Raw genomic sequence first — 13,133 nt, forward strand, 5'->3', positions numbered from 1 at the left:
TGATGTATTCCAACAATGCACTTTTTACTACAGAAAGCATCCCTGGTAACGTGTTTCCATACATTTTGGAATTTCAGAATTTGAAAACTATACTTGAAGAAATGGTTGTGTATTTCTTTAAATTTAGTACATCCTTTTAGAGTAAAACTTGTTATATTTAAATAAAATTCAACTAATTTAGTAACTGGTAGTGGTGGGGTTTAAAGGGACACTGTAGGCACCCAGAGAACTTCAGCCCATTGAAGTGGTCTGGGTGCCAACTCCGATCACCCTTAACCCTGCAAGTGTAATATTGCAATTTTTATAAACTGCAATAATTACCTTGTAGGGTTAAGTCCTCCTCTAGTGGCTGTCTACCAGAGGGACCTACGGCTTCTTAGATGACTTTTGACATCTAAATGACGCTGGATGTCCTCACGCTATGCATGAGGACCTCCAGCGTCGCTGGAATCCCCATAGGAAAGCATTGCTGCGCATGCGCATTAGGTCTCCCCCACCAGTGGACGTTGGCGGGGATGAGTGTGGGTGGAGCCTGACCGAGCACCAAGGGACATCAGCGCTGGATTCCGGTAAGTGTTGGAAGGGGATTTAACCCCTTCAGCGACGTGGGATGAGGGGCCAGGGGGCAGGAGGCAGGGGGGCACTCCAGGATTCTTCAGTGCCAGGAAAAATGGTTTGTTTTCCAATCACTAGAGAATTTCTTTAATTGAAAATTCTACTTAGCCAATGAAACTGTTGTCTTTGGCAGTACCATTGTTCCAACTTTGCTTGCCATTATCTCGCGTAAGAATACAATGCAGATTTTTTAAATAAATAAAACAGATGATTCTCTATGTAGAAGGTCTGAAAATAAAACCCCAATAAAAAATTTTTTTTAACTTTATTGAAGATCAAAAATATAATAGATCCCCCTTATGAGCAGTAGAGGTGAACAGTATTGCTGTCAGAACCTTTTTCACACAAAATGTAATATTCTAGCTTCATCAAAGGGACACTATACAAATCCCAAGAAAAGGCAATTTGTAGCATGTCACATTTTTGTTTTTAGTCTTTATGGGCATTTCTTAAAGGCCAGCAGAGATAAAAGAGAGATAAGGCCTATAGAAATGTCCGAGGCACAATAATGAAAGAGAAAAAGTAAAGTAAAAAGCTTACAATAAAAATCTCTGAACAGTTTTCAACAACGGCACTCATAAGTTTGCACCCAGGACTCAGAGCTACCAAGTCCTGCAGGCAAAGCCTTATGCAGAGGTAGCATTTTGTCCTGTCTCAGTTGGAGTCCCCAGTGCTTTGTTTTTGGTCCCCTTTTGGTTTCTCTTTATACTGTCTCTCTTGGCAAACATATTAATTCCTTTGGTTTCTGCTACCATCTGTATGACAATGACACTCAGATACATCTCTCCTACCTTGATCTCTCCCCCGCTGTTCTAGAACATGTCACCACTTGCCTTTCTTCCATCTCTGATTGGATGCCCTTCCCCCTTTTTGGAACTCAATCTTCTAAAACTGAACTTCTTATCATTCTTCCTCATCACACAAATCATCCTCTTTCGCTCTCCTTGCAAGTTGATGGTACCCGCATTAGCTCGTCCTTACAAACTTGCTGTCTTATTGTTATCTTTGATTCTACCCTCACCTTTACACCTCATGTCCAGTCTGTTACCAAATCCTGCCAAATTCACCTTAAAAACATTGCCCACGTACGGTCCGCCCTTTTCTTATGCAAGATGCTGTTAAGGAGCTTGTTATTCAAGCTCTAGTATTTCTCGCATTGATTACTGTAATTCTCTCCTAATTGGTCTCTACAAAACCCTACTGCCTTGCTACAGTCTGCAATGAATGCTGCTGCCAGGCTGATTTCTCCTTCCTGTCGCTCCTCTCACACCTCGCCCCTCTGTCAATACTTACACTGGGTTCCTGTATCCTATAGAAGTAAATTTAAAATACTTACTTTTACCTATAAAGCTCTAAAAAACTCTAGCCCCTGTTATATTTCTGAACTAATTCGTAGGTACACCCCTTCTCAGGCTCTCTGCTCTGCCGGTGATCTTCTCCTGTCTGCTGCTCGCACCCTTGCTGCTAACTCACGCTTGCAGGACTTCTCGCGGGTGGCTCCTTTTAATTTTGGAACAGCCTGTCTACTCCCATCAGACTCTCGTCTGGTCTTCAAAGTAACTTCTATTTCACAAACCTACATCTTGCTCTCTCCTAAAGAGCCACACTCCACTCTCACCTTCTACTACTTTCCAATTTTGCCATTTGGTTGTTATCCCCCTCGATGTCCTTCTTATTGTGTTTTTACACCCAACCACCTCTAGACTGTAAGCTTGTTTGAGCAGGGATCTCATCAACCTATTATTCATGTAACATGTTCTAATTTTCAAATTTATTGTTAAATTTCCCCATTTTTATAATATTGTAAAGTGCTGCAATATAAGTTGGAGGTATATAAATGACAATAAAAATAATAATCATCATCACTTTATCTCAACTAACTAAAAAGCTAGTATTGTATAAGGGCATATAAATATTCAGTTTCATTATCGTATAGTCCCTCACAATTATTTATCATTTTGCAAAAATGAACAGCCTTCAGAATTCAAAAGATTCTGCAAAGATACAATTATTTTCATATCAGGATTAATCCATGGTAAGACATAAATTATGATGTTTAATCATTTTTAATCTTCCTTCCAGGTGTTAAGTCTCCACGGAATGTATAAAAAAATTGATACCGATCTAACCAGGAAACTATAGCTAAACTCAAGGGTACCAGAGTTTTATTAAATTGAAAGGCTAATGAGGACATTATCTGAATGTCCTTCCCTTCAATATAAGAATATAATGATGTACTGTACACAGTCCACAGTCCACAATAGACAGCTTGCTTTCATGATATGCTCATCTCGAAATACAAACATTATCTCATGATAATGTTTGTATGATTGATTAGCTACAAACAACAGATGGATAAAAAAAAAAACCTCTAAAATAGTTTCATAAAAAAACAAGGATAATCAAAATAAAAAAACCTTATATTGACTAGATACCAGAGAAAGCTGCGTGTTTGTCAGTTTGATGATGTTCCTATTATCTTTCAAATTCCAGACATGCATTTCATTATTCCATGTATTATTAAATACATGCTTTAATTACTGACTATACATTTAACAAATCTTCAATGTTATCAAATATTCCTTCAATGGTTAGCGGTATGAGATAAGTCAATAAACATTGTTTTATGGCTTCTGCTTTGTTTAGACATTTATCCAATACGTATAGGATGTAATTCTCTTATGAGCAGACAATGTGAACAAGATCATTATTTTTAATTTTAGATCTTTTTCAAAGACCAACATACTATTTTATTTAATAGTAAATTAGGTTGACTCTTCTTTCTCATGCTCAATAGACGCACAGTTAAAGCACTGTCAAATGTAGACAAGGGACCCAATCTTTGCAATTGAAATTATTTTGTTTGTCAGGACAAATACATTGGACTACCCGTTCCTTGGCACAAGTAGATTTGTTTTAGAATTTTTACATCCCTAACATATAGCTGCTATTCATGTTAGGGTGACTGTCCTTTGGCAGTATATGTGAGTTATAAAAGGGGTCTATCAGTTAGAACAGAATTGAATTAACATCAACATGACTCAGTCTTAACAGCATTGTTTTGGGAAGTCTTCTATATGGAAACCATGTGTATTCAAGGTTCATTCTCAAAGATTCCTGGTATAATGAGCAAAAATGCAAAATAAATAAAAACAATGTTAGTGACCTGTCAATAATTAATATAATATAGTCTGGGAGTAATTTCTACATGTGGATAGTTTTATATTTAGAGAAACCTCAAAGAGGCCACCAACCTGTAATAACTCGTGACTGTTAAACACAAAGCAGGATCATATGGTTAGTGGGAGCCATTTTGTAGAATTCATCAGGTCCAGTAATTGCTATAGGTTGTTGGATAAGTGTCCAAGGAATATGAGCTCATATTTTAAAGGACCCTTACCCTTATGGTATAAGCACTGTTCCCTCATAATGCCACCATACTTACTTCAAGCCAAGTTGTTTCATGTACACCACAATTAAGTAGTATATCTTTCCCAAATGCCCTAAAAAGCAGACCTTAATATAAACACTTATCAAAAGGCCTGGTGTACACAGTATGAAGTTAATTTTCACTTGCTTCATCCTTCCAAAATTGGTTGTTTTCTTTTTGAATGGTGCAATATGCTACTACATACAGTTGCGGACTTGCATTTTAGGAAGGACCGAAGCTGTTTTGAAGTCAAAGGCTGTCGTTACTCCTTAATAGGGCATTGATCTAACTATATCCTTAGGTGTCTATGTCTCAAACAAGATCAGTAATTGTAGCCTGTATTTTTACTTTGAGTTCTTTGCTCAGAGATCTGATTACTAGAAGAATCCAGTGATAGACAGTATTTAAAACCAGAGATTCAGCTATATGCTTTTTTGCAGCTTTTTTTTTTATTGGATAGAAAATATGTACATGTGTAGTGTTAACTGGAGGGTTAAAAAAAAGCCTCATCTGCGTTATTACAAATGTAATTAAATCATCACGAATAGGAAAATTATAATGATCCGTACATTCAGTGACCTACAAAATTAAGTTACATCTGTACAGTCAATTTACTGTACTGAGCTGTAATCTTTTTATGTGGGGAAACACAGAGAGTAAAAGCCTATTGGAGATAAATTGACAGACCATTGCAGACAAAAAAAATAATAATTTTGAAGAGATGAATGAGAAAATAAAACATCACAGAAGGGTACAAACATTCATTTTCACATCCATTTGCTGTGACTTGGGAAAAAAAAGATTAATCCACAACGTCTCTATGAACCTTCAGAACACTAAAGATTTAAATCAGCCTGTCACCTGCTTGACTAAACATTTCATTAGGTGACTGAAAGGATGGCATTGTGTAATATTATCTTAATTGCCAAATGAAACACTGAGTCCTTTTTCAATGGTCAACGAAAACCAGCACGAATCTGTCCTTAAAGATACTTTGATGTAACGCTTTCTGCACAAAATATCATCTAAAAAAACAAATTCAGTTTCCTGTATTTTTCCTTTTGCTGTTTAACGTCACTAAGAAAGGTCAGGCATCCAGCAATGTTAATATGAATACTTAGTGAAACACTTTGCGGAGACAAACTCAAATGTTTGTGTAGCAATTATGTGACAAAGAGAAAAATAAAAAACAAATTCACTTTGTTGAAATCAAATCCGTTTTCTGATTGGCTTTTTCAATCAAAGTTAATAGAATTCAGTAATAATCAGTAAGCTAAAAAAATATTTATGGAAATAAAGAAATGGCAGCCTTCTGTTTGATTTAACCCCTTAAGGACCAAACTTCTGGAATAAAAGGGAATCATGACATGCCACACATGTCATGTGTCCTTAAGGGGTTAAACTTCAGGATTTTCTGGAGTTTTCCCATATATTTTAGATACATGTGATCAAAATGTAAGCATTATTGACATAGTCCAAAATGTAACAATTATTATATAAGTGGTTCTTAATAGGCTGTGAAGAAACTGTATAAAATCAGCCTAAAAGAACAATCACCTGGCTATGGCTCCTTATCCCACTCAGCAGACACTTCTAGCCCAAGTATTCTTAAATCGGACAACCCGGTCACCTAAATATGATGGACAGTGCTCCTTGGAACCGCAGTAACTCAGGATGGCCATTTCTCAGATTGAATCTCAGCTGTGGCCAGTCAAATCTTTAACTGGGTGGCAATTCTAGTACGGACATGTGATCAAGATGCAACATCACTGATGTTTAGGTGGGCTGCTATAATTCAACAACTACTTTGCAGGATTCGAAGAGAGGTTCTGCAGGAGATACCCTGTTCGAGTATTGGAGCTCTGCTGCATAGGCATTAAATAGCTACTTAAATGGATTTTCTAACCACTGTAATCACTTCATCTTATTGAAAGATGCTTGGGGTCTCCTGGCAACATCCTTCCATTCAGTGTTTAACTGTTTTAAATGGTTTGATGCTAAATGAGAGTCCCCGTTGCACTGCTAAGCTTGATAAGGAAGCATTAGGCTGAGCATCAATGGTTGGCAGTAATTGGGTGTGTCAGCTGACTGCTCTTAATCTATCACAGCCAATCATAGCTGGTATTAATAGTGGTCCTTTGCGTTAACCATTCCTATAGTGAGGGCTAGGTTGTCTATGGTCAGGGAACCTCATTCAGTGTTAAAACATTCAAAAATGGTTTAACATTAAATGGAGGGATGGTACCTACAGAATCCAGGCACTATACCCAGTTCAATGAGATGACATTGTTAGAGTGTTTAGAGTGTTCCTTTAATATGAATAAACACATATAATCCAATTAAATGTAACACTTTGAAATATCTATTAGTTGTAGTTGCAGAAAATGCTGAAATGCCAAACTAAACAGCACTGATTTAAAATTTGTACTAATGGATAAATTGTGCCTTCATTTAGTCAAAGACAATCAGTTTTTCCACAGAATTAATAATACCTATAGTGAAATATAATTGTTGTAATTCTATTTTTCTTCCTGTGCTAGTCAAGTATATTATATTTTTTAACCTACTCAGATACTAACTAAAGCAACTAAAATAATTCAGTGGACATGAAATATATTAGATGCCTTATCCATATATTCATATTTAAATTATAAAGATGCCTGTTTTTTGCATCATGCACACATACAGATATGATGTTTAAATTCTGGTATCATTTTGAGAATTTGCATTCCCCAAAAGTGCCTGCAGAAAATCTGCAAGAACACGTAAGCAGGGTAACTGTCCATTTTTATCTTATGATTTGCGATACTTGCTGAAACCCCTACTGTCAGGGCCGGACTGGGGATACAAAGCAGCCCTGGAAAAAAAAATCTATGCCAGCCCCATAAGTCATTGCGCCATATATTGTCGCATGTAATATGTAAGGATATGTCTTGCCACCCCAGATAATAGAGTAATATATATATATATATATATATATATATATATATATATATATATATATATATATATGTATAGCTTTTTCTAATATAATATATTGGTCCTTTCAGAGTAAAACATTTAATTATACAGTAAGCATACTCACATGCAGACACAGACAATCTCACTGACACACACAAGCTCACTGATACACAGCCTCATAGACAAACAATTTCACTAATATACATAAGCTCATTGACATAAAAACACAAGCTCACTCACTAGCAGGCACACACACACACACACACACACACACACATAAACATGCAAGCAAGCAAGCTCACCAGCAGGCGCACACACACACACACAGCTTAATGTAGTGGTTCTGGTGTCTATAGCCTGTCCCTGCAGGCTTTTGAATGTAAACACTGACTTTGCAGAGAAAAGGCAGTGTTTACATTGCTTCCTAGTGACACCTCTAGTGACAGAAACTCAGACGGTCACTAGAGGCGCATCCTGTGTCAGTGCGGATTGGCTGAGATCATCAAGCTTGATGATCTCAGTCATAGAGGCAGAGACCAGCACGACGTTGGGAAAAAAAAAAGGTGAGTAAAACACTATTTTTAAAAACACACACAGACACCACGACTGACACACACACACACACACACACCACGACTGACACACACACCATGACAGACACACACCATGACAGACACACACACAAACACCATGACAGACACACACACACACACACACCATGACAGACACACACACCATGATACAGACACACCGTGACACAGACGACACAGACAGACACAGCATGACACATACAGACACACACACACAGCGTAACACAGACAGACACACACACAGCATGACACAGACACACAGCATGACACAGACACACAGCATGACACAGACACACACACACACTGCATGACACAGACAGACACACGGCATGACACAGACACACCACATGACACAGACACACACACACACACACACTGCATGACACAGACACACACACACAGCATGACACAGACAGACACACACACACCATGACAGACACACACACACATCATGACAGACACACACCATGATACAGACACACCGTGACACAGACACACCATGACACAGACAGACACACACACACACACAGAGCATGACACAAACAGACATACACAGCATGACACATACATACACAGCACGACACAGACAGACACACAGCATGACACAGACACACACACACACCGCATGACACAGAGACACACACACAGCATGGCACAGACAGACACACACCCACAGCATGACATACACACACACACACTCACACCATGATACAGACACACCGTGACACAGACACACGACACAGACAGACAGACACACACACACAGCATGACACAAACAGACACACACAGCATGACACAGACAGACACACACACACAGCATGACACACACACACAACATGACAGACACACACAGCATGACAGACACACACAGCATGACACAGACACACAGCATGACACAGACACACACAGCATGACACAGACACACACAGCATGACACAGACAGACACACACACACACACACAGCATGATACCGACACACACAGCATGACACAGACAGACACACAGCATGATACAGACACACACAAACACACACAGCATGACACAGACAGACACACAGCATGACACAGACACACACAGCGTGACACAGACAGACACACAGCATGACACAGACAGACACACAGCATGACACAGACAGACACACAGCATGATACAGACACACACACAGCATGACACAGACACACACACAACATGACACAGACACACACACACAGCATGGCAGACAGACACACACACAGCATGACACACACACACTCCCACTGACATACATACTTTTTGGTACCTGTGGGTGGGCAGACTGATAGCTGCGCTGGCGGCCGCAGGGAGAACTTGAAAGGCGGCCACAGGGGAAGCTCTTCATATTCCGGCCCCGGTCTCTTTCTAGCGCGCGAGGGAGGGGGAGCAGAGACAGAACAGCCTGCTCCCCCAGAAGAGCCTGCTCCCCCAGCGGCCTCATGAAGAGCTTCCCCTGCGGCCGCCTTTCAAGTTCTCCCTGCGGCCGCAGGTCACCCTGGCCCCAGGTGCCGACGGCCCACCGGGAAATTTCCCGGTGGGCCAGTCCGGCCCTGCCTACTGTACACCTAGCAACCAAGTTCTGTGTCAATTCTGTGCATTTTTAATGTCCGTTGTAAGCACGCACTGCATACCGCCTACAGATCTTAAGGCACCTATTTCCCTGTGGGCAATTCCTCTGTGTTCCCTCCTGCCTCCTCCATCACTTCTATGTATTTTTAAAAATAAATCTCTCCACTCCCTCCCTCCACCTTCTACCCTCCTCTCGCCAGCCCAGAGCACACGCATGCACTCCGAGCAGGCCAATTGGTCTAATCACAGGCTTTTCTATGAGAAGACTGTGATTGGAACAAGCGCAGCACCAGTGACGTCCAGAGAGGGCACAGAAATACAAGTCTGGGAGCTTCACCCAGAGTAGGCTTTAAGGTCAGTAAAAAAAACAAATTGAGAGGGGGACCTTCTCCATAATGCACAGTAGGACATATTGCACCTGGTTGTTCCCCCCTCTCAAAAGCATTATAGTAACCCTTTAATTATAGAAAACTAAATGACTGCTTGGGATGCAAGCTGTGAATTCTCATGGTGACACTTACTAGTTGTTTGTGATATAATTTGTCATAGTTGTGATCTAGCTGACAATGTAATAAGTTGGAACAGCACAGAAGGCTTCAGCAATTTGTACAGTAAAGATTTATGATATTGGTAATCTTGCGTGTAATACATGATTTCTTTGTTTTAAGGTATAGGGATGCAGAGAGGAACCTGCATAATGCTTCAATCAGATGTTCTTATGCTGGAAATGAAGACGGGGAAGATGTTGCAGGAATTCTGCAGTGTACAGCTAACATACTCGGTGTGTATATTAAATACTAGATTTCATTTAATATGAGACGATCAAGTAAAAAAATCTGCAAAGAGCAAGTCTTGATAAATGTGATTTAATCCCTTTCACAAAAAACAAACAAAACAAACAACAACCAAAAATAAGAAATTTGTGTGGCCTTCGGTCAAACAGTTTGGTTCTTTTTCATACAAATACATACATGGTTAGTGATACTTATATAGGCCACTCAAACACATGCACGACCAGCCTAAAGAGCAACCTAAACAAATATTTAAAGACACACAATAGCATAGAGGTGCACACATTCATGGACACACAAGCAAAGATATGCACATAGACACACACCAGCACACAAACACACAAAAGCACACACTTTAGCCCAGGTACACACCTTAGGTCACAAATGCACACACATAAAGATTCACCCTCCATATAAATAGACACAGACATATATTAGCATAGACAGACACAGACACATATTAAAATATAAACTCACAGACACATATTAGAATATACACTCACAGACACGTTAGAATATTCACGCGCACAAGTGCTAATAGATGAAACTGAGGTTTAAGGACTTAGGACTGTGAAGAGTAAGTAAACCATGCTATGGCGGAGTTACAGAAAATAGAGGAGATAAGGCAATATTTATCTCTGAGAATGTTCTATCTACCTAAAACAATTATTGGAGGATAACTCCATGTGCAGAGTGTTGTGATTATCATTTGCCATAGAGCGAGGTGTTCTCCCATGTTAATTACTACGAATTTTAATATCCAGTTCCAGATTTTAAACTCCAGATCACAGGCGTGAATAATACGTGGTAATGAGTGGAATGTATTCACAATCGCAAACAGGAGATCGGCTGTGAAAAAAAGTCATTTTGTATTCCTTCTTCTACACATGGAACCCTTTGGGTCCCTGTATTGTATGAGAACACTGCTTTGCATGTTACCAATGTATGATCATTAGGAGGGGTGAAATTCTAACATTGTGCAAACAATTTATCAGGATCTGTCCTGTTTAGCAAATTAGTCCTTAGAATCGACTATTTTAACTTTGCTTCATCAAAGTTGAATGAATGCTATAATACGGCTTGTCTCTGTCTGAGATAAGCTGTACCTAACACGAATTTGTTCACAACAAGCTGTCTGCTTTATTTATTTATTTATTTATTACTATTTTTTTTTCAGAAAAATTGAGAAAATGCTTCTTAGTGGGTTAGAGTGGGCTCAACTGCTGTAAGGTCACTGGTCAGCAAGTCCCATGGTTATTTTCTTGACTGAGAGCACTACTTAATTTTAGCTTTCAAAGCTACAAAAGTACAGATTGCATCTGCCAATCTTGCTTCATGGCTTAACACTTAAGAATTCATACATAGAGAGTGCCACTTTGTTGCGCACATAGTAGGGAGTGGATAGATAAAAGGACTGTTTCTTACTTCTCAAAACAGAGAAATATGCTACAACTTACACAAATAAAGATGCTAAATAAAAAATAGAAAAATAACTCATGCTTGGTACAGATTAGTATTGTCTATTGAATATGATTTGACCTCAAATAGAATGACTTGTATTTAAAATATTACTTATAAAATGTTTGCAGTGAAATGCTGGTTGAGCCATGCTGAAAAAAAAAATCAGCATTAGAAAGAGTGCTGTGTCATTAAATTTATGTTAATAACAGTGTATGGTGAAGACTGATTGACAGGTGCAGCACAGGAGAACCCTCCTCCAGGTGGTTCTTAAAGGGACACTATAGTCCCCAAAACAGCTTAGGTTAATGAAGCAGTTTTGGTGTATTGATCATGCCCCTGCAGTCTCACTGCTCGATTCTCTGCCATTTAGGAGTTAAATCACTTTGTTTATGCAGCCTAGGCACAACTCCCTGCATGTGACTTACACAGCCTTCCTAAACACTTCATGTAAAGAGTTCTCTACTATTTACAAAAAGTTCTGTTTAATTTAGAATTTCTTATCTCCTACTCTGTTAGTAGCTTGCTAGATCCTGCAGGAGCCTCCAGTATGCAATTAATGTTCAATTTACAGAGCAGGAGATAAAAAAACACTTTTAAAGATACATCTGATTGAAAATAAAACCATTTTTCATGCAAGCTATATGAGTCACAGCCATGGAAGGTGTGGCTAAGACTGCATAAACAGAAACAAAAGTAATTTAAGTCTACACACCCAAATTGTTTTGTTAAGTTAAAGTTGCTTTGGTGACTATAGTGTTCCTTTAAGCTTGCCTTCACTAGAATGCATACGTGCCAATGTACTATAAATGTTTTGATAATCTTTGGGGCTTTTGAGGATTGCAAACATCTTGATATTCGCCAGAGGATGATCAGAAAAGAGAGAAGACAGATGTCTCTCGCCGCATATGCCAAAGTGCTAGTAATGAAGTATTCCGGAGCTCCTCAATCAGAACCAATCAGCTTAGAAGTGGTTGGGAGATAGGGGAAAGATGAGATTGGTTTTAAAGTAGCATTACTTTAACCGACAACTGTGACAGGTTAAAGAAACATTCTAACATTATAAATACATACTTTCAGTTTTTTTTAATAAATTATAGAGTGTTTTTGTTTTAGTTAGATTACTGAGCCTGCTTTTGGGTATGAAGAAAATGTAAAAACACAGGTAAAATGATCTGTTATCCAGGCACTCTCCTCTCCTTCCCGATCTATCTACTGTGCGATTATCGAGACTGTGACGATGCTTATCATAGAGAAGTATTGAGTACCCATGGAACATGTATGGCTTCTATTGATTCAGCATCATGCTGTGCGTAATGACACCCACATGTCTGACAGTCGCTTTAGGTGCTTCCTTCAGAAACAGCTAGTTTCACATTGTCCAAGAAATTGAGACGTTGTGGTTTTGGTGCTTACAGTGTCCAATCAAGCAGTAGCAAATGTGATACTGTCATGCATTCTCAGGCTGCCTCACTCCATCCTTGGCGTCATTCGTGACATTAGACGATGTAAACAGAAACTTATACTACTCCAGCGTCGCGTCAATTAATGCAAACACAAACGAAAGGACTAAGATGCGTCATTCCAGTGTTGGTGACGCTTGGTAAAGTGCAGTGCACACTTGCTTCCAACAAAAGTCACGCATCTAGTTTTAATGCGTAGAATTTGGTAAGCGCACACCCCCTCCCCCCAAAAAATTATTCACAC

The 13,133-nt window shown here is 39.2% G+C and overlaps 1 protein-coding gene across 1 annotated transcript in view; it reads left to right on the forward strand.

Annotated features, from left to right (window-relative positions):
• GUCY1A2 (guanylate cyclase 1 soluble subunit alpha 2) overlaps positions 1–13,133 on the forward strand; it is a 198,939-nt gene that overhangs the window by 37,563 nt on the left and 148,243 nt on the right. The window contains exon 3 of the mRNA XM_063444920.1: positions 9,846–9,958. Within this exon, the coding sequence (XP_063300990.1) occupies positions 9,846–9,958 (113 nt within the window). The remainder of the gene's footprint in view (positions 1–9,845; positions 9,959–13,133) is intronic.

This window comes from Pelobates fuscus, chromosome 1, assembly GCF_036172605.1.
Source record: "Pelobates fuscus isolate aPelFus1 chromosome 1, aPelFus1.pri, whole genome shotgun sequence".
Lineage (NCBI taxonomy): Eukaryota > Metazoa > Chordata > Amphibia > Anura > Pelobatidae > Pelobates > Pelobates fuscus.